Source organism: Larimichthys crocea, chromosome VII, assembly GCF_000972845.2.
Source record: "Larimichthys crocea isolate SSNF chromosome VII, L_crocea_2.0, whole genome shotgun sequence".
Classification (NCBI taxonomy): Eukaryota; Metazoa; Chordata; class Actinopteri; family Sciaenidae; genus Larimichthys; species Larimichthys crocea.
Genome location: NC_040017.1, coordinates 7,455,671 through 7,479,007, shown reverse-complemented (window position 1 = coordinate 7,479,007; position 23,337 = coordinate 7,455,671). Strand labels below are relative to the sequence as shown.

General features: G+C 40.9%; 1 protein-coding gene across 1 annotated transcript; it reads right to left on the bottom strand.

Moving 5' to 3' along the window:
• Nucleotides 1-885: 885 nt before the first annotated feature.
• On the bottom strand, nucleotides 886-21,441 carry LOC104930456 (myelin protein zero-like protein 2). Its single transcript, XM_010745253.3, has 5 exons — nucleotides 21,102-21,441; nucleotides 5,412-5,581; nucleotides 4,812-5,022; nucleotides 3,655-3,826; nucleotides 886-2,151 (listed from the first exon to the last, which is right to left on the bottom strand). The coding sequence occupies exons 1-5, from the start codon at nucleotides 21,418-21,420 to the stop codon at nucleotides 1,992-1,994; spliced, it is 1,032 nt and encodes a 343-aa protein (XP_010743555.3). The 5' UTR covers nucleotides 21,421-21,441; the 3' UTR covers nucleotides 886-1,991.
• Between the last annotated feature and the right edge of the window lie 1,896 nt (nucleotides 21,442-23,337).

The window sequence follows — 23,337 nt, the reverse complement described above, 5'->3', positions numbered from 1 at the left end:
ATGTAACATTTATATGCTGATATCAAATTAATTTCTAGACAACAAAACATTCATTTACAATATGTGTCTGCCATATTGTTTCATGAACATTAATATTAACAAGCTCCTGTAATCGCTTATAAAATGAGCTCTGGACATGTTGATTTCCTCACCACAGTTACAGCTCAGCTGTTCAGTCATTTGGAGACCAATGTCCAAGCTCTGCAAGAGTAATTAACACAAGCTTTGGTGATACAAACAAGATTATCGAGGGACTCCACTGTTGTTTTATCAGTTCAACACTAGTGGCCTTTCTCTACGGCAAAATGTAATTACCCAGCTTGGATAAACAGACCACCTCCCACCGTCCCTCCAGTCCTTCTTTTTAGTGTTAAGACAACCCCACGTTGTCCCGAATAACAACACACTCGAACACACGAACACACTCTAGTCTGTCTCTGTCAGTCAGTAACTAAAGCCGTCTCCACAGGGACAGACTTTGATCAATCCACACAAATAGGCTCTCTCTGTCACACACACACAGAAAGATATAGAGTAACATATTCGTAGTCATGAACAACCTCATCCAACAAACAAGCAAACCCAGACTGAAGTCACACAGACACAGACATATAAGCATATTGGACCTGCAATAAATTAAACAGCGATTCACTGCAGTAATGCTTCAAGGTAAACAAGTGAAGACAGACAGACACAACACAAGCACACGTCTGGAGGTAGTGCATTAAAGATAAAGCTGCATAATAAATGATGGCTAACAAGATTTCTCTCTTACATTATAGATGAGTTCTATCAAATCTTGCCAAGTTGTGTGCGATTGTCTGTTTCGCGTGCCAACCAGTGTCTGCAATTTGTGTGGCGAGATTTATGTGACACAATGCGGGAAAGATTTGAAGGCATTTTTATTAGAACATCTTATTTTATTTTTTACAAACGCTCTATAACAAACACAGAGTGACATTTTAACCAACGCGGTAAAATACTTCTGGCATTATCTAAAAAATAAAACAATAGAAAAAAATAAAAACATCTATAATCATATTGCTCAGTATTACATCACAAGTACAAAATGCGGCCATATAAAAAGATGGAAGGACAGGTATTGTGATCATTTGTTAGTATGATGCATTCACAGACGCGTGGAGAGAAAACAGGCTCTCAAGGACGTTTTGCAATCAAAGGGTTTTCAGATCTGACTGTGCGCTTCCACACAACACAACATGCAGGACAGGTGCTGGCATGCAGATGCTCGCTAACTAATCAAGTATTGCCTATGGCCTTCAGACTTAATGACAGCTACATCACATTTTATGCTTTTTTTATCCAAGTAATCTGATGTGACACAAGCCCTCTCAGTCTACAGTTGGAAGATAAAAAAGCTTTTAATAAGTGCACTGACTGACAGGTATTATGATGGCGTGTAGAACTAACTGAAATGCAAGACCCACATGACCCCCAATGACTTTGAATTGTAAAATTAAGACATAAAAGAAAACAATTCTACACAATTAGGTCAACCAGAGAATGGTTTTGCAAAAGTTAGGTATCCTCAAAGTGTAAACATGGCTCATCATGGCAGAAAACATCTCCCTCATTCTAGTTTCCATTGCATGTTGCAGTTGATTTTGGTATTGACATCTAACACTTAACAAGAGACAGAGCCAAGCCAGGCTCTGGCTTTCTGGACTGTCTCAAAAGTTGAAGTTCCTAGATTTTTGATCCTGTTTCAAAGCCTTGACCCTCATCAAAAGCATCGCTCTAATCTTTCCTCCTATTCGGAAAGTTTTCACGCAGACCTTTCTTTCCGTTTTCCTCCCATTTTTGAACGATGCGTTTGTTTTTCAAAACAGCAGCAGAGCTCCCTTCATCTAGCATCCACTTAGCAGAACCGTGGACCGTAATCCATTGGTGCCATCTGGGCATCCCTCCAGCAGGCTTCCTGGCTGGCTTCACATCAGTGTTTCTGCCTCTCTGTCTGTCCCCACCTTCTCTCAGTCGGAGTCGTCACCACCGTCGTCGTCATCCGAGCTCGGGCCCTCATCCTCTGAGGAGCTCGGGTCTTTGGTGCTGGCCTCTGAGATCATGCCGTCTGAACTGTCAATCTCTATGGATGTCTCTGATAGGTAGAGGTGGACGGCCCTTGATGGGTGGCTAGGATACATACATGCATACACAGAGGGGACAAGGAGACATGCACCAGGGGGAGGTAAGAACAACATAGCACACACACACACACACATACAGGGATATGAATTCATGCATGACACATTCATGAATTATTTATGTACATGCATGTGTATAAGCCATACACAATGGGGAAAGGACAAGACAACACAAAGACAGCAGCAGGGTTGAAGGGTTAGTGTCACGCAGGGTAAATCGTCCAAAGCTGAGAGTGAAGGCTGATCAATATCTCTGTTTACATATCTGCATTTGATTGGGGTACAAACATTTCCTATTTTCAATAAAGATTTGTCTTCCGCTTAAAGCCTGAGGAAATCTGATTAAGCAAGATGACAATAGAGTTGTCAACTTTTCCTTGAGAGGCCTGGCTTTTAAAGTCTGCTGCACACAGTGAGTCATTGCAACACCAGTTTTGACAGTAACAAGTTATGGCGCCTATTGCAGAAAGATCTGAAAACCCTGGAGAGAAATAAAGAAGTCCCACGTGCCCAGAAAACAGCTCATTGTTTAAAACAGACAATCGGCCATCAGAGAGGCTACAAGCTGGTAATATGATTTGCCACTTTGTCAGTGATATTGCATTTAAATGTGTGCTGGTAAAGTGTTTACAAAAGTACTGCATGAACTGTCTGTTTCCAACAAGTGCTCTCCAACAGGATTTGATTATGTCATAGCACCTTGATTATCTCGGCAGGAGTCTCAGCATCAGTGTAATAACACCACAGAATCGTAGAAAAATACAGCGATATAACTTCAGTAGTGAAAACAAAACAGAAATGTCCACCAGCATCCTGCTGCAGATTCAAAAGAACCACAGTAACGTCGGTCAGACAGTTAAAATATACGACCATTGAAATGAGTGTCGGTGAAAGCTTTGTATGTGGTTGCATCATGTTTCCCATCATGGGGTAATTAAACAAAGTTCAATAGAAGAGCTAGGAAACTGCTCATTCTTTGTTCCACAGTTTCTATTGTTTCTTGAAAATATCAAACATGTGGTTTGTACTGCATTGGTATGTTGGAGTATGAAATGTATTAGTAGGGAAGTAAACAGCAGGAATACACCATTGTTCTACCTCTACATCATCAAAACATTTACACCCAACAGGAAATGTGTTTTGGAGCCCATTTAGCTGGAATGGATGAATGAGAAATGAAAGGCACGGGTGATATAAAACACACACAGCAGTCTGGCTAAAGTTCTATATGTACAACTTTCTACACAAAGGCTTAATTTATCTGAATGACAGCTGTCCATGAACTTGTCCAGATTTGGCATCCAAAGACTGCTGTTGGAGGGGAAGGTGGAAGTGAAGTGTCCAGAAGGAAAAAAGCCCAAGGCCCCAAGAAGGAGCGCCCCATGCCCCGATCCCCAGAGTTAGATGGAGAGCGAGAGAGGAAATGTGTGATTCTTCTGTTCCTCTCTCTATCCCCCTCTTCCTCTCCATCTGTCTTTCTCTTTGGTCTTACCACGCAGTGGGGTCTTTTCTCTCTTTGCGGGGAGCCTCCTCGTTCCCTTCTAGCTGTCTCTGTCTCCTCTTCCTGCACCGCCTGCAGGAAAAAATGATGATGAGGAGCAAGACGACAGCAGCGATGCCGCCCCCGATGGCCAACGCCAGAAGGAGAAGTTCGGAGAAAGAAGCTGTAGGTGAGACGGAAACACAGGCTGAGTGTCCAAAAACATCATTGCTCAGAGCAATGTTATGGTGTGTGCCTGCTGTAGTTATTAATACGCTTCTCCTCTAGTGGTTTTATGGTGTTGAGAGAAATGTTTCAATAATTTTTTTGTACACACATTATTGATCTCCAGAGGATGAATCCTACACTGCTGATCCACTAGCTTTTCCTGTAGTGCCATCATCAGGTCATCACTTCATTTTGTTTGATATTTTGGTTTATGATTAATACTTAACTTTCTCATCAGCCTCAAATGCACTTTGTGTTTAGTGCTAATCAGAAACGGCTATCATGCTAAACTACCCCTACACACCTGCTAAACATCAGCATGTTAGCATTGACATTGCGAGCATGTCAGCATGCTGACATTAGCGTTTAGCTGAGAGCATTGCCTTGCTGGAGACTCTCCATCTTGTTGACATGCTGTTGCCTGTTCAAATATTTATGTATCTCTGGTCAATAGTTCTGAGTGTCTCGGTAAAAGAGTAAAATCTGTAATTAATACATCTCATTTAATCATTTATAACTGAATGTCACAGCAGAGGCTGTACCTGTACAGCCGCAGCCTCTTTTTCCAACAGTTGTTCAAAGACTATTACACTAATTTGAAAATAACTATTTAATTGTTATTGATTTTGTAAAAAAATAAATCAATATGTCTGGAACATTTGCAATCTTTTTGATTAAAATTTGCTTTAATCTAAAATTCATACCACATCTTACCGAACAAGATCAATTCAAGAATTATGAGACTTGCCGTTTAAATTATGACTCACTCCATAAGAATCCTAATCCTGTCTAATAGTTTCTAAATTGAAACATATTTTCTTCTGCTGTCTTCCCATATTTGACAAGAGAGAATCTGACGTACATGTTTTCAAAGACACAGATAAAACATATTCATGTCATATATACAAGGAAGTATTTTGTCTAAAATATACACTGCAGACCTGAAATGACCACACGCAGGCGAATCTCTCCAACCGAGCCGTGGACATCCGGCGGATTCTTCACCTGGCAGATGTAAGTGCCGTTGTAGGTGAACTTAACCTGTTGAATTATGATGGAAGCATCACGGCCCATGACATCACCAGCCCAAGAGATGCGCTTCCTAAAAATGCCTTCTACGGGAGGATATGGCCGCTGTTGATAGTAGAACACCTAAAAGAGAATGGATTTGGTAGAGCAATAATGGGTTTGATTAGTTGGACGGTCATAGATAGAAAGTAATACCAAACTGAGTCTGGGGAAGGAAGCAATTTTATTCTCACAGAGAAAGACAGACAAGACATAAAACCAGACCTGCTGCTGCTTTCTCTCTCTATTCTCAATATGTGCACACAGACACACACACACGCACACACACACACACACACACACACACACACACAAACATACACAAGCTGTCTTGGACAGTCTGTAGGGAGCCTGATGACTCACCGACTTCTCTCTCAGTTGGCTGAGGGGGTGGATGCTCCCTGACACAATGAGGGAGGTTTGAGGTTTGATCTCATTTTCTCACTTGCACATACAGACACACACGCACTCACCGACTCCTCTCGGCCTGGCTTGAGAGGTCTAAAGCTCCAGGAGATGATTATGGTGTTGGGATTGATGGGAGAGGAGCTCTGGAATGTGCATTTCAGACGAACATCCGTCCCGTTGACTGCCTCCACCTCCCCTGAGGTGTATATACGCATCCCGCTGACCTGCAGCACGCCTGCGAGGCACAAACATAAGGCACAGAGTTTAGCAGAGTTTACTTCAAAAGCAGAATGCGAGGCACACAGAGCAAAATCTATACATAGATTAATGGTTTGTGAAAGAAACACAAATATACAACGCAACATATGCAGTATGAATTCAGCCTCATCAGTAAATTCCTGTGTAGGGAGTGCATGCAGTGTACCCAGTGACCCTCCATCTGCCTACGCAGTGCTGCTGCAAGAAAAATCACTAACTCTAAGTTGTCATTATAGCCGTATTAGATACATATATAACAGTGTATACCAAAATCTCACAGATTGGTTCAAAATGCTGTATGCACGAGATTAGATCTGCAATCAGTGAGTGAACTCTGTTTCATTACATCTTGAAAGTCTGATTCCAGATCAGCAGGCACAATCTGTGACATTTAATGAATAATAGCCACTTTAGCTGCACTACTGCAGCTGAGACAGGGCTGAAATTGACAGTCTGCTGTATATTACATGGATGTGGACTATATCAATCTTTACAGTATATGTGGTAGACCTATTAGATGGAAAATGAATGGACTGGAAGAGTGGAGAGGGATATTGGCAACGATTTGGCTCTTCCACATAATGATGGATGGAGCTCCCTAGAATGGAGTTAGCGCTGACACACACACTGTATATATACTACACACAGACACACACACACATGCACACAATGTCCCTGACAGAGACATGCTTAATGCTGAGTTTTTGTCTGGCAGTTGGTCAACATCACATCAGGAACAGGCCGATCGCATCTCCCTCACCTCCTGACTTTGAAGAGCCTTGTTTATCAAGGTAAAACCTTTTTTTTCTAAAGCAACCCAGTGAGTATGTGTGTATGAATCTAAGTCTCTGTGGAGGTTTATGTGCAGGCTGTCAAGTCCAAATCATCTGGTCTATTTATAGAGAGAGCTCTATACATCCTAATAATATCCGGAGCTATGTCTAGCCTTATTAAAGTCAATTCCCCTGAACGCATCACCGTCCGCTCACAGTAGCCAAGATTTGTCTTAATGTCATTAGCACACTCTGTATGATTACCCTGCAGAACAAGGCAAACACGTGATGAGAGTTTAGACTATCAGATACAGACAAGCTATCTGTGGGTCGAATGCGTGTGCCATCCCAGGCCTTCAGTTTTTTTTATGTGAGATAATTAGTTTTTGTTGATGCAATCACCTCGCATCAGGGTTATTCTGTTCCTCGGATGTAAAATGGATAAGATGTTATGCCTCTAGTTGAGGTTGCACAGTGCCTACTATCATAGATAAAGATGTTAAGCTCTATTCTACTATTTAAAATGTAGTTGCAGTGTCTGAAGATGGGTTTTTCCTTATGTTGAATGGCAATATAAGGCACCAGGTATAGAAATTTAAAAAAAGTCCAGGAAGGTAAATGGAGCCATAACGTCCCCCCTGCATTATAAATACAGTGGGCATTAAGAAAAATGTCAGCAGGAGCTCGGCTCCTCCGGCAGCGTGTTCTCTGCTCCTTATCAGGCTGGAGAGAGTTTCCTGTGGGTTGGGATGAGAGAGAGTGGGGCGACCAGACAGCCCCCGCACAGCATTAAACAGACAGGCTTCTCTCTCATCACCGGGCCCTGACAGCGCTCTAACAGCCTAATGTGTTTTAAATGAGGCCGATGAAACCTGGGAGGAGTGTGTACAAGTGAGCAATATAAGCAGAGTACACACTGCAAGAAATGTCTATCTTTGAAAATCATCAGACAGACAGAAAAGTGTATTTTTCTGGAAAGGAAAAAATATATGTCATTGCCGTGGGATTGCAGTATATGCAATCTCACTGGACTCTCTACATAATTTTCTTGAAAATAAGACAGGTAGTACATCTTCCATCAATAAATTGCTATTTAAGTCAAGAAAGATGTCCAAGCAGTTTGGTTTGCAAATCTTTCCCCACTGGCAGATATTTTTGCTCACAGAGGAAAAATATGACTTTAACTTTTTTATGTTAGAGAATAATACTTTGATGGATTGAAAACAAGCCTCCTCTGCCACCCTTCTCTCGCTTCCTCGTCTACCTGGCAGTGGAAACACTGAAGTTAGTGGATTAAACTGCCTGTGTTCAGGATATTCATTAGGCAGATATCATCAGCAAAGGCTCTATCAGTACAGCCAGTAATGACTCCCTCTTTGGCTCCAGTTGCAAGTGTGTGTGTGTGTGTGTGTGTGTTTGTGCGAGTAAGTGTGTGTCAAAACTCAGCAAGAAGAGTCCGGACTGCCAGGTAAAAGTCTTATTTTCCATAATACATGTGAAGCTTGACAAAGAGAAAGAGCAGCGAACGGAGGAGAGGACGGGGAGTGGGCAGAAAGTGTTCCATTGCGTGTGTCACAGAAATGACAGTCCTGTTAACAAGTGCCTCATTTCAATCTAAAATACACATTGCTCTGTTTTTAGCCATAGGCTTAGTCAATATGTTCACCATTTCCACATTGAAATATCTCAACTGTTGGATATATAGCCATGATCTTTCAGACAAAGTCCCCACAAGAATAGCCCTATTGACTTTTCATGTAGTGCCACAGTGACATTGACGTTTTAACAAAGATGGCTACAAAATTTCAGGCATCCATTAGGATGAATCTTAACCTACTTTTATGATCCCTAAACTTTTCATATGGCAACATTATTGTGTCAACATTTCACCTGCATTCCCATTAGCTTGCTGGTTTGCTGTGTTTAGTGCTTATCCGCAAATGTTAGCACACTAAATTAAGACAGGAATCATGGCAACGGTTTCTGCATCCACGCAATTTTGAGTCCACTCTCCGTCTACTTTAGAAGGTAAATGTCTGTAATAAAAATCATTACTCATCATATATGCACAGTTAAAGCCCTCCATTTCTTCATCTTTATTTCAGAGAGAACAGCGCACACGGAAGATAAGCCGAGTTATATAGTGCAATGCCATTCCTCCTCTACCAAACCAAATTGTTTAAAAGCTCATGCTGAAATGACTCATCATGCTTTATGTATCAGCAGAGAGAGCGAGTCCTCCAGGGCCTTAACACCTCATTTCAAACCTCTCCCCTTAGCTAATCTATTTACAGTACATGAATTTGAAACAGCGTTGCTAATCTGCTTTCAACAACAAAAAAAGTAAATCGCTTTCAACTCTGCCGTCCTTTGACGTGAGCTGTGCTGAGTAAGAATTAGGGTTAATTAGGCCTGTTTGAAGACAAAATAGATATTAGTAGAATGACAGAACGCTTAGGTCTATATAGTGCTTCAATTACAGTACTAATTTCTCCCTGCGGCTAAAAGTACATGATTGCTATTTAATCGGTCATGAGCAGGCACTAATTCCTGAGGAAGATGCATGCCATCATACATGAGTGACGACATTAAGAGGGCAACTCAATTAGAGACAGAGAGAAATGAGATAAACATGCAGGAATGAAAGAGCGACCTTAAGTGATGAGAAAGAGCAGAGGAAGGAGTGAATGATGGTTGCATGGAGCTAGGGTCTCATACCGTGATGGGAAATGTATTCTGTTACATAATTGCAGGCTGTAAGGAGGAGATAAGGTAATATTGTTTGTTTGCTTGCTTGCTTGCTTGTTTGTCTGCCCATTTTTCTACTCCGGCATGGCTCTCCGTCCAGTATAAGCTTGTTTATATCTGAACATCCTGCCCGGCCAATGCTGACCACACCCAGCGTCCGGTGACTGAGAGAGAGAGAGAGAGAGCTTTCACAGCTTATTAAGATGGAGTTATGCACCCTAAAGTGGAGGGCAGGGCCAGAGTAAGGACATATAAGTCACATACTGTGATTTATCCAAATTATGTTTCAAATATTGCAGACATTGTCTGGCATGCTGTAGTTTTCTTGCAGGATATTTGCATAAGACAACTCCATAACTCCTTTTAAAGCTCTTTTATAATCATGCTGTAGGAGAAGGCTTTAAAGTACTTCTAATCTGTTTGATCGGGTCTGTCTCTACGCTGAGGTCTGTCAAGTTGGCACAAAGGTACTGCTGAGTCAGAGCAAAACAAATCTCAGTCTTCATTAAGATTGTGTCTCTACTCTATATTTCCCTCATTTAAGTTATTAAATACTGTAAAACATGTGAATGAGATCTATTACACTCTTCACTGGTAATTAAAAAGACAGAATTAGAGTCTTTATGTGAAGCGTGCTGAAGCTTAACTGCCTGATTGCTTGGATTTAAAACTACTACAGTTACAATGAATCACTTTCTTACATAGGATCTGACCTCAGGTCACCATCTTATCAAACACAAACCTCTGGAAAGACTCTGTGTGTATTTTTGTCAATGTACATTCCAGATGTTTCTATTTCGCGAACAGATATGGCAAGAGGAAAAGCTGGAAAAGGTTGTAAAACATTATTCCCCATTGTTATGCATGTGTGTGGCACACACACACACACATGGTTTCTCCATTAGATGTACCAGTGTTGGCATTAGTCCATGTTATCTGTCAATATATCCAATAGATCACAATAAAATGAACTTGCTGAACCTTTAATGCACTTTACTCTACCTGTCAACACTAGCTGCTACACACTGCAACCGTCCACTGGCCCGTGAGGACAAATACTTTCATCTAGTGTAAAATAATCAAACCAAACCCACTCAAGAGTGATTAGGTTTGCTTGGCTTGGCAGTCATCCCAAGATTGTATAAAAGCCTTCCAAAGAGGCAGAAAAAAATATCAAGTAGTGTTTGACCTGGCCCTATAATATTTCACCCATTATGAAAGAGTGCAGGCAGGTTTAAAACTGCATAACCTCTACTATGCTTTACAAAGTCTTTAGTCTCACATTACCAGATTTTTTGATGGTTGTAAGTTTGTCATATTAAATGTTCTCAGTGGGTCAGAAATGCTCCTTATTTCTACTAACATTTTTTTCTGAAATGACTTTAACTACAGGCAAATTGTAGGAAACTGAAGCTGGTTAGCTGATCATTAAATATTTCTGTCTTGTTTTAACACAAGAACCCTCTACAAACGTCTAAACTGCACATGCACTCTGAAATGAGCTTGATGTCTCCATACATGATATCGTGCTCAAAGGCTAAAGTTAACAAGTCCCAGGTTAAAAAAAAGTCATCATCCTCCCCACTCGATGATCTATGTTAAGGACATGGAAAGAAAGAAACTGCAGTTTAGAGCCAGTTAGTAGTTTACAAGTATTACAAGTATGATACTTATATACTTGGAAAAGCAAGTCAGAGAAAAGGTTTATGTTTTTTTCACCTTAAAAGAAAAGGCTTCAAAATGAGGACTAACCAATGTATCCCATATCCAAAAGACAAGAGTTACTAACTATAGTCCTAATAGCATCCAGGACCGGGTTCCACTTTCCACAGAAATACTAAACAGTGGAGGTGTTACTGTGTGAACAGAATCTGTAGAGCCACAAATTAGTTAATGATATATTATTTGGCCTTAAAAGTGACACTGAACAACACATGTAAGCAGTAACCTTGTTAGCCAAATATTCTATTATTAGCAGCTTATGTTAGAGAAGATAAATGCACTGTTTAATCCATTCCTGACATTTTTGCTATTGTGTTTCAAAGTGTCAGTTACAGCCCTGTACAGAGTGTTCTGACATTTAGAAAAATCCAAAGCTTGACAGGTCTGCTGTACCTACAGCTATAACTCTTGCTGAGCTATTATTTGACAGTTGCTGTTTGGCAAAGTGGTGTAACGGACAGTCAATTCTCAAGGCTGCCCTATTAAAATCAATGTTTATCATCTGGTTAAACAGTGCTCTGAGATAGTGTATACTCCTGCCAAGGCTGAACAACAATTCTCTGATGTATGTCTGCACCAAAAAATAATCTTCCTTAGACCAGGGTCGGACATTCCACCGCACTTTTCCACCATATATTTAGCTAGCTAAAAGGCAAACAAACAAAGAACTGTCTCATCAGATAGGTTACATACGGTTACCATGGATGGCTTTTCCAAAACATTAGCATTTTCAGGCCATTCTGGGTGTGTTTCACACGACAGAGAGGCATGCTTGGTATATTGAACTTGAGTCATAACTGCTCTGCAAACATTCTCTGGAATTCTAAATATTCCTCTTTAAATATCTTAAAAACAATCCACAGAGTGAACAAACCATGTCCGCCTTATTGCACAATTAAAATCTTGATCACAAGGAGCTTAAAGGCTTGTTACTGCCATAATTCATAAGTATGAAGATGTACACGGCAATGGGAAAAGAAACAAAAGAAACAGAGCTGCTTTCCAGCTTTAACTTAGCTTTCATAGTATAATAACATCCATGATCAGGTAGTGAAGATATCCGGATACCATGAGGATACCACAACTGATTACTGTTTAAGAGGTGTTTCCTTTACCTCATACACTGTAGCCACAGTTTTTCCCTTTGCCAAGAGGATGTTATATCTTATTGGGTTTCACGAGAGAGTAGGAAACAGAAATCAAGTAGTTGCCACGACTTTCTAAATCAGGAAACTGTTTTCATTACATTATTTCCTAGACGATGTGCAGTTGTGCCTTTCCTGTCTTCATTATGGCTCAGAAACAAAGGGACCACCAGAGGAAACTCGATTCTCTGTTGCACCGGTTTTGGAGGAAACACTTAGGACAGGACCAAACACACAAAGAGCTCAGAGGATCACAAAGATCACTCTTCTCTGCTTTGTGAGAGGTTTCACAAGCCTTGGTTGTTTTTTTTCTGTAACAAGGCTTGGCTTTCACACAGGGCTGGACTAAGGCTGGGAATAGCAGGTTCAGGTAACCATATCCTCTCACAGAGTTGAGGGAGAGGGTGAGTGTTGAGTGGTGTAATGGGAGTGAACCACTGAAATGGACACAACTGTGCATAGCATACCGTGCTGTGCCTTTTCTCCATATGTCTTTCTGTTCATTCCACTTAGTTATGAACATACAGTTGTGCCAAAACAAACACGAAAGGCATGTGTTCACATACCAAAGGCTGCACATGAGCTTTTGTTCTGGGGCTGTTTTTATGGTTTATCCAGTTAAAAGGAACACAATATTCAGACCATGTGCTTGTATCAACAGTCTGAAGAAAGCCTTTTCCTGTTTCATGACAATGTCACTAAGCCAGGTTCATACAGAAATGTTTTCCTCAGTTGGTATAGAAGAACTTGACTGGCCTGCACAGAAACTATCCACCAACTTTGGGATGAACTTGAACCTCAACTATGAGCCTTCTCGCTCAACATCAGTTGCTGTCCTCACTGACACTCTTCTGTTTAAATGGAAGCTTCCCCTGAAGAGCGAAGGCTGTTAAAGCAATAAATCTATGCACGTGGTTTTTGGAGTGACATGTGCGACTATCACATACAGGTGTAACATTCAAGCATCCACATACCTTCACACACTTCGCACAGATCCCTTGTCAATCAAATGGAGCGGGAAGAACTTTCTCTGGATGTTTTGTTTGACTTTCTGCAGGTGGCGCTGTTTTCTTTCATCCACAGTGACTGTCCTTACTCAGGCCTATTGCTCCAAATAAGGCTGAAGTCTAAAATGCATCAGGACCAAAGACATGAACCAGACACCGGGTGTTTCCTTCAGCTGCAAATCAAAAGCTTTCATTAACTTGATTTATGAGGAATCACTTTTTATTTTTAAAGAGAAAGAACAGAAGTTTCTTTGGATGGAAATGTCACAAGCTGCCATTTTGATGCTGTTTTTATTTCATTCATTTTTGAGTCCTATAAATGTAAGAACTGCACCAAACTTTAGGAAACCACAAAAATGTGTTTGTATACACTCTAAAGGTCAGTCCAAACACAGACCAACCATCAATCTCTTTTTCTAACTCTTTCTTCCTCTCTCTTTCCTCCTCCTGTCGGCCAATTGTAATTCATCAGGCGGTGGTGTCCAGAGGAAACGTGTAGTGGGTGAGTGAGGATAAGAGTTTAATCCATCAAACCTCTTTCACTCCCACTTCGCAGCTGACTCAACAACTTCTCCACGGGATTACAAACTCCTGAGGGGGGTTGTAACGTGTACGCTTCGATTCAACACACCCACAGGCTTCTGTTGGAAGGACAGTCCAACCCTTAAAAGACAACCTTAGTTTCACATATTTACTACAAGGGTAGATTAACCGTATGCTCAGTGTCCTGCAGTGCTATGAGTCAGAGTGAATCCAGTCCCCCTGTGACTTCCACCTCCTGCTCTTGAGCAGATGAATAAGTCCGCTACTGACAATATACACAGATCAGAAACTACACTACACAATCCAAAGACCTCTGCTCTTCACTTTCCGCCTTAAATGGGGATGCCACCAATTTCAAGAATAAAGGTCAGTCTACTGGTCGCAATTCATCCTACGTAGCTTGTAAACAGTTGTTTAATGGCAGCCTTTTAAACCAGCTACAAGCAATTAAACATAAACCACTCTTCAGTATTATACACTGTGTGTCTGCACAGAAAGAGTTTCGGCCGTGTCATCCTACATGTGTCTGACGGACCTGATACATTTCTATTTGTAATCAATCCAGCTGTCAAGTAACCTGACTGCGCCAGATGGTTTATTACACAGAACTATCTGGGAAGTCGTAGTTGGAAACAGTTTGGAAAAGTGGAGGCATTTTCGAAAAATACATGCTGATAGACAGATGATCATCCAATGATCTGCCGCCTATCAAGTGCGGACTTCAAGCAATCAGATCAGCGAACTATATAATGTAGTCAAGAAGGTCAAGGGAAGAACCTTCAGTACCGTTCGTTGTCTTTCTTTCAATGATGAAACACTTTCCAGTTATGATATAACAAATCTTGTTACAGTCACTTTCCACACACGTCATGGCACACACCTAGTTATAAACCACACCTGTAGTTCATGGTGTAGCAGGCAGTACTTCATCATAGGACGCTGAATGGTCCTTAAGCACTGTGTTCGGACACAAGTAGCTTGAAGCCTGGCAAGATGGACTCTTGCATGATCTCACAAGAATGAATGCTAATGAAATCTAGATCAATATTGCTGTGTAACTGACATTATTAAGTCAGTTCAATGACTTTCTGACTCAATGACTGTGCTACTGTTAAGCGTTTAGCATTTTAGCTTCATCTCACAATTGTCGTTTGTAGCTGCAGTAGCAGCTGATTAGCAAAAGTTACAATGTTACATGAAAATTGAAACTCGGTTGTATTTTGGAGGATGCAGGATACAGTGTTTTTGGAGCTTTAGTCAAACTAGGAACTAAAAATCAGGATGTCTCACCCTCTGCTGCATTAATTGTGATCGTTCTTTGGAAAATATCCTTTAATTTCATGAAAGGACATCGCTAGTCACTTAAATTCCCAGTCACACATAATTAGAAAGGGGGCTGAAGGGATAGTATTAGTAATAAATGAACTACCTTTGTATTCATTTCCCATGTAGCAAGTTATATGAGAAAGGATATACAATTTTGCAAATGAGCCACAGCTAGCCTGAACTCACACTGAAACTAGAAAAGCACTCTTACATGTCAGTCACGCAGGATTTAATGAAAACAAATGAGAGGTGTAGGAAACATTCAAGCGCATAAATGTGACCGAACCCTTGCATCCTGTCCTTCACCTGCCACACCCACTAGCCCCACTCCTTTTCTTCTCAATTTACACTCATTCATTTACATTTCTGTGCAGTGACAGATAATTAGTGAGTAAAACCGGATAAGTAGCTCCCCCGATACTCTTTCAACATAGAGCACATTTTATTAGTCAGTGTTTTTAGCAATAGCTGGAGGAGGACATGTGGAAGTCAGACACTAATCAAAGAAAAGGAGATTACGAAAGAGAGTGACCCTCCAGCCTGGGAAATTCAGTTCTGCATTAACCTTAATCTTTCCAACATTAGGAAACAGGAACAGAAAACTATGATGTGACGTCAAAACGATCACAATGATTGACAAAGTCATGAAAAACCGGAATGACAGAATAAAGCAGTAGGATGAAGCATTATTGAAGTACTTTTTTGAAGGTCTTGTGGGAATCTAGAAATCGACCGAATTTTTAACAAAAAAAAATGACTCTGGCCCCGTCGCAAGCTGTCAGCATGTGTGTGCGTGCCTGTGTCTGTTAATCACAGAGTTTTACAAAGTCTTTTATTTTGAGGGGATTTGTGTGTGTGTGTGTCTGTGTGTCTGTCTGTCTGTCTGTGAGCCCACCAATCACAGCAGAGCAGTCACCCGCAGCAGCTCCTATGACATTTGACACCGCTGAGAGAGAGAAAAACAGCTGAAAGTACCCATCGAACAGAAAGCCTTTTTTGGCCAAACCGTAGTTCCTATCATTTAATCGGCTTCAGTGTGAGCATCCTGAGCTCTTCCTGAACGTCTACATATATATGTTATGTGGCTAAAGTTAAGAGATGGGACTTATAGAGCCATGAAAAAAAACTGGTACCTCTACACTACAATGTTCCCGCCTTTTTAACATGGCGGTCTATGAGGCCGTGGATGAGTGTTGCTGGTGCATCTTTGCATCCCACATCAAAACTGTAAGTCTGACAGCTTCAACAGTGTTATCACTGAGACCACCACAAATTTTCCTACGTTTCTATGTATAAGTTATTTCTGTAGAGTAAAATTTGCAGCCTCGAGAGCAGTTTACAAATTTATTTTTTAAACAGTTTTTTTCTAGTTTTCACTCTAGTCACCAACTGTAGCTCTCAAACATTCTACCAATACACATCCATTCATTTTTTTGGTGTTGTTTTTGGCAATTTATCGGCAAATATTTTGGCAAAATGCTTAGAAAAGTCGTAGTGCATGATTCCCAGCCGAGCCGGTTTTGATACCTTTGATACTGAGCCAAAAAAACTGCGTAAGAATGATAATAAAATTATGGGGGTATTATATAGTGTGCTCTTTCAGGCACACTCAATGATGACAGTCGGTACAGAAAATTACAGAGGAAAGTAGCATTCAGGTCGAGGTTTAACCATCAGACTACGACCACAGTGAACAGGAAACTGTATATTTATAGTTTGGTGTGAACAGCTCTGGTTAGGGTCAGGCTTGTTTAGAAGAGCATAAAGCTCTTCATAGATCCCTCTCAATTGTGTTATCAAAGTGTACCAGATTGAAGCATCTGACTTTAATATTTGGGGGAACAAGCCTCTAGCCCTCCTATGAGGTCTGAGGTCCACCTACTTTTCTCACAAGAATCAAAGAAACTGACTGCGGCTCTCTGGGAGGAGATGTCATCCAAACCATCTGTAATAAAATTTGACTTTTTAAACCACAGAGTTCATCAAGGAAAACAGCATCCAAAAGAAAACACAGAGCAGTATGCACGCTTACTAAGAAGGCTGGGACCACGCCTCACCCAAAGAGATTTAGAATTACCTACATGTTAACTACCTAAGTAAGCTTCATAATGTCCGACTTTGGTCTTGTTCTTGACCTCTTAAAAGTCTTGGTCTTGTCTCAGTGTTTCAGTGTCTCAGTCTCACCTCTGGGATGAGGCTTGAATCACAAATATTCAACTATTGGCAGATGATGATAATTCCTCTAGGCTTTGTACAAATCAGATTACTCAGAAAGAGTTGTTGATATTATGTGGAAACAGATGATTTATTCCATATGCTGTAAACCTTTTGGAGGTGTTGCTTTAGCAGGAAGATCTGCTTGTTTACCGTCATTCCAAACAGTTTTGAGAACGAGTGACCAGCCAAAGGAGTGTGTAAGAATGTCACTACACGGAAACCCATGCTAGCAAATATTCTGTATCTGTATTTGCACAGATTCAGATAAACACTGACCGTGTGTCTGAACACAAACATTTTCCTCCAATGAGAAATGTGGTACAAATCCCTGTTTACACTTGGAGCCGAGCGCAGTCTTAAGAGTTAAACATCACGCAGGGAGTGCCTTGCACTCGCACTCAAACACTTCACAGATGTGCCTTAAGCCCACTGTGTTGGGGATTGGTGTGTTCTTATACATAAACGTGTCATTGTCAACTCAACACACCCCCAGGCAATCCCATCAGCCAAACACAAAGGCCAGGCATCCTCCTAGGTGTTTCGACATGGCATGTCAACAACCACAGTGAGGCTTTGTTATACTGACCTACTATTGTGGTGAGATTAGAGTTGCTGAGGCAGAGAGATAACTATTAATAAGTCATACAGGAGGCTGCTTGTTTATTGTAAACCTCATAGAGTTAAACTGAAGCCTGAACAAGCAGTGTGTGTCTGGTATGCTGTCTGCAGTCTGCAGTCTGTGTGTGTGTGTGTGTGTGTGTGTGTGTGTGTGTGTGTGTGTGCTAAACCTGTAAATCAGGACAGGTTGGCACACGTCAGCATTTGAGCCTTTCAGGCTTCTGTTGAAGAAGAAAATGTTCGAGGAGGACAAAAGAAATTAAAGTAAAAGCACAAAAAAAAAATCATCATTTATAGCACGGGATCAGAAAATGTTAAGAAAAGCAGCTTTTAGCCGCCTGCCTGTGTTTGGTCAAGGCAGATAAATCGTTAAAATGAATCTAGTGTTTGTTTTCAGTGTGTGTCCTCACAGTGTGTGGCTGAGTTGTTGTTTTGCCGGTATAAAGATAGTATCTATTTACAAGAAAACTATGTTTAAGTGTAACCCTCCTTCCAGAACACAAGCGAGAGATACCAATACAGAAAAATGAAGAACATGCAGATTTCTGTCTGTCTATCTCACTTCTCAAATCAAGACTTTTCCAAGGGAGTTTGGCTACGAAAGGCTACAGCTCAAGCCCTACTTTTACTTTCTAAACATTTCAACAGCGGAAAAAAAAAAGAACAACTTGAGGTTGTGGAGAAGAGAAGTGTCAACAGTTAGTTTGAAATATTACCTTACTTTTTTTAAGAAAATCCAAATGTTTCTCTTTCTCTGGGAAAAGAGGCTAAATTCCCCAGGGGCCCCATAGGCCCAAACATGTCTATTACTTTTGGTAATTTAAAGTGAAAACTTGCACCGCTTAAGTACAATATCAACTAAAGTGAGTCCTTTGTTTGGCCCTGTCTTACATAATTGTCATGGACAAAACTTTTATTGTGTGTTTTGTCTCTTTTTGTCTTTTTGGCAAATGAGTCACACTCAAAATACTCAAGCATAGGGAGGTGAGAGAGAGAGAGAGAGAGAGAGAGAGAGTCTGTAACCATAACTGTACAAAAGCAAACACAGAATGGGAAACACAAGGCGTGAATGGAAGGAAACGGAAAGGAGTTAATAGGTGCTGGATCTTCTACACGATATTATCAGGTGTGTGTAATGAACATGATTATGTTATATGTTATTTCATTTTTTACATATATATCACCGTTATCGTCAATACTGGTATATCACAACGCCTGTTTGCTCATATTAAAGAAAGTTGTGTTCGTTAAAATTGCCTGAATCAAAACCTCAATGGCTTATTCCATCACAGACATACAGTATGGTGTGTTTCTGGGTTTGGAACCAAGAACCTCTAAATCCAAATATTATAAAAGATAGCACAAATATTTTAAAGTGAAGTATAAGACAAAAAAAAAGAGCGGTTCCTGAAAACGATGTAAAGAACATGTTGGAGCAAATGTGTGTTTTGTTGTGACCAGATGTTCTGCTTCTCTTCTGACTATCACGGGGGTTGTCTGAGCTGTGCCTCCACCTCCATGAGAGCTTCTCACTCAGCACTGCACCCAACATCCTTCACAAATGGTCCAAAAGTCCAAATCTGGTAATAATTACATCTGTTCTAGAAAGCAATTCCATTCTTGGTGTTGTGAAACGCAAAAAGCTAACACCCAAAAGTATCTCGACAGAAATGATGATTTGTTGTGTTTTTCTTTAAAGACTCCTGCCAAACACGCTTCAGAAAACACACAAAGGAGTCATGCATTTATCTTTGAGAGGCATGAAGGATTACATTTGGAGGGAGATTATTCTTCTTGGTCTATATCATATCTCTTTAAACACATGCTCTTTTACAGCGAGTCTAGAAAATGAATACTAACAGCAGTTCATGTCAAAACACTGGAGGTCTGATGGACTAATGTGTTAGCTCTGTGCTGTTTTGATGTCACGGTTTTTACCTGAAAGGAAGAGAGATGGGTAAGAGAGAGGGGGAGAGAGAGATAAATGAATCTGAATTATTTTGCGCGCATAATTGCAATTTCATACCATGCGGGGTCTCATGAGAAAGAGATGGGTCTGCTGGCTTGTTTCAGCATGCCGTGACGCTTTGCCAACACAATAAAGCCGAAGGCAATGGAAGTGATTACAGCATAACAGACATGAGAACCAAGAAGAAGCTGCTCAGCTATAATCAGTTCCAACACGCTTTTCTTCATCCACATGCTGTTATTTGATTGCACATCCCTCTATATCCACACGGTATATTTAGTCATCCTCCTGCTCTGTCAGCCTGCGACTGTTATGACTGATCTGCAGGCACATGCTCCTTGTAAACATAAGCAGCTTGCTACTATAGTGGATCCCTGCATGGTGCTTTGGCGGTGGATGGACATGTTCAATCAACCTAATCCACTTAAGAGGGATGGACACAGATTACTTCAAGGTTAAACAACCTGAATGAATTGCCACTGATACGCCAATTCATGATATTAAAACGTTTTCCATTAGCTGTGCAGTCACAGCATATGCGTGTGAGCAGCTGCAACAATCAGATAGACTGTAGTCTGTTAGTGTTTATGTTTATCTCTATGGTTGTGTGTATCTGTTGTTATCATCCAAATGACATCCTGACATTAAGCACCGCCCGCCCCCCTTTCCCACCACTTCACCCCCTTTGTACGGGAAGCAGGTGGACTTATCTGCGTCTAGCGGGCCACTTCTAAAGCACGGATGCGCATTAATAGGCAGGAAATGACTACGGTTCCATAAAATCCAAACAACAATGAGGCCACGGATTTGATGGTAAATACGGTAAGGCATTATGTTGTCAGAAGTTGCCCCCGCTGTGGCTTGTTTTTAAAGCCATTACGAGAATTCTTGAGAGTGGCCCTCCCGGTGCCACTGTGCCAAGTTCTCAACTTCCCAATGACGCACGACGGCCCCTCAGTGATGGAGGTTAGAGGTCCCTGTGGAGCTTTCACTAATGGAAAGACAACCAGGGTCTCTCTCGTTTACTTTGAAGCTGGACTGTCGGAAGCTTCTCTAAAGGGCCGTCCTGTTTCGTCTCAAGAGCACCCTTGGGATTTGGAAACAATGTATACTTTTAGAAAGCCAAGATGTTAAAATACAAGGCCAAACTGATAAAACATACTTTATACTGTATATAAATTTCATTTTATATAATGGTTGGAGAATTTAGACCATTCATATGTAAAATAATGGATCCTAGGATGAACATAGAGCAGTCAACACATGTTATTGATTGAGTTTTAAAAAAAAATATTGTAAAAATCAAAACATGAACTGTGTATGGACGAGTGTATGAAGCACAACACACATGAACTGTGAAACAACACCACAACAACTCAAAATGATCTTTTCACTCGGTTTATCCACTCACACTACACCGGGTTCTCACCTGAAGCTGCGAGTCCAGACAGGACGGTGAGAAAATAGAGCCCTTTTACGCACATTGGATGGACGGCAGGCTGTCCGATGACCAAGATACCGGGATCAGCGAACCCACTGAGACTCCTCCGCCGACTCACGAGTGACAAGAAACCCGGCTGACAAGTGTGTGGTTTCCCTTTTGTCGGGAAGAACGGTGAACGTGAAGTTATGGTGACTCTTCTCCTCCACCTTATCGCTCCAAAAGACGCGTCCCAACTCGCTGTTGGTCTCATACATTTCATTTCAGCACCCTCCCACCACATTTTCGGGCGGAGTAACAAAGTCATCCACTCTCTTCCCTGCCTTCTTATCTCCCTCACACACATGTTACAAAAAAAAAGCAGGCTGATTCTTGATCGTCATCCAACCTGTTCTACTGCTGCGTAAAACAGACATGTGGTGCCATACCAAAGATGTTGCGCAAACACGCAACCAGGACGGTTCATAAGTGTTGTGTAGACATTAAATACCACGCGTAATCTAATTATGATCTGATGTTTTATGATCTGATGTGTGACACAACAACATGATATGTAAAGCTGTGCTGTTGCGTGAGACAACGTCTCTTAATGCCTCTCCGACTTTTCACATTATGAGCTCATATTTTAGGCTATGGCAGGTTTTGACATGTTTAATGTGTCATCTTGTTTTCATTTTTGAGTTTGTTTTTGACTTTAATCATTAAATCAAAGTAGTGACAAGCCAAATTCAGTTAATGAAGTCATATTTAGAGAGAAACAAGGATGTTAGAGGGGAATTCCACATTAAAAGATAAAAAGCAATAACGAACGGTGAGTTATGATTTTAATGGTTCCTCTCTCTCTCTCTCTCTCTCATGGGAGACCCGCAGAAAGAGAAAGCTGCACAAACTGGTCGGTTACTGGTTTGAACCACTTGGGGGCAGAGCTGCACTTTGATGTATTCAAGTCTGAGGCCTACCAGAAAGATTAAAAAAAGAAAAAAGTTGGTTCAGGTTTCAACTTTTATGAGCGACATTTCATTTATATTAAGATGTATTTGCACTTATGTTGCCTTCACAAATATCTGAATAGACAAACCAATTTTACAACCTTAGTTGTAGCCTGTATGGATGTTTGACTTTATGAACTGCTACATATCAGCTTTCAACCTGCAAGCTCGTGAGCTGCGACATGAACTGAATAAACATTTTACCAAAGCAGCAGAAAAAAGAGCATCCAGCATCTGTAAGTCTTTAAAACACAACCGCCTTTATGTGCACCTATTAATAATGCAAAAGCAAAACTATGAAACTGTTCCACAGAACTAAGCTGAGGATCTGTTATATCATACTTCTTTAAAGCTCAGTTATTGATCCATAAACCACCTGCTGTACAGGACTGTGCAGACATGTGGGAAAACGCATATGAAGCCCAGACAAATGCAGTTCTGATTGATTACACACTCTACAAAGTACACTTACAACCATTTAATATCTACAATGTGTTTTCAGAGAGTAAGTAATATGGGTTTTTTTTAATGTTTTACTGCAATAAATAAGCATGAACATTCATATTTATTACTGTAGTATGATCTTTGCAGCGCTAGTATCTCATTCAGGCTGTTTTCTTGTAGCTGTTGTAGCTGTTATAACCTGTATTTATCAGAAATATGCAATATAAAACTACACACTGTATGTCCTCTGTTTAATACACATGGGAAATAATCTTATTGTACCTGATCCAACCCTGCAACAACAGCTCTAAGGGAGGTCAGGGAGCAGGGACAAACTATGATAGGTTTGAGATAAACGGTGCTGTACAAGCCCCCTCTTTCAAAGATGTCAGGGGATCTTCAGTAGATGGTGTTAAAGAGAGATGGGAGGAGGGGAGTCCTAATCTGTACATCGTGCGTTTATTAAATGACATTGTGTATTATGTTTGTTGGATTCTGGACTCTGCTGTCTGTGGAAAGATGGGAGTGGGTTTCCCCGATCGGCTCCAAAGGATGAAAATGTTTCTTGTTTGGTTTTTAAAGGGCTGGTCTCCACTGCCCTTAGATATCTTTCAGAAGATGTGATGTGTAGATGGGGCTGAGACTAAACTGGTTATCTGGTTAGAATGATTTTGTAAATGTAATGTTTTTTTTTTAAATGTGAGGAGAGTTTTAATGTGGCGTACGTACTAAAAGAGGTTAAATGTCAAAGTCATTCCTGGCAATCTTCTGCAGATGAGGGACATCTGATT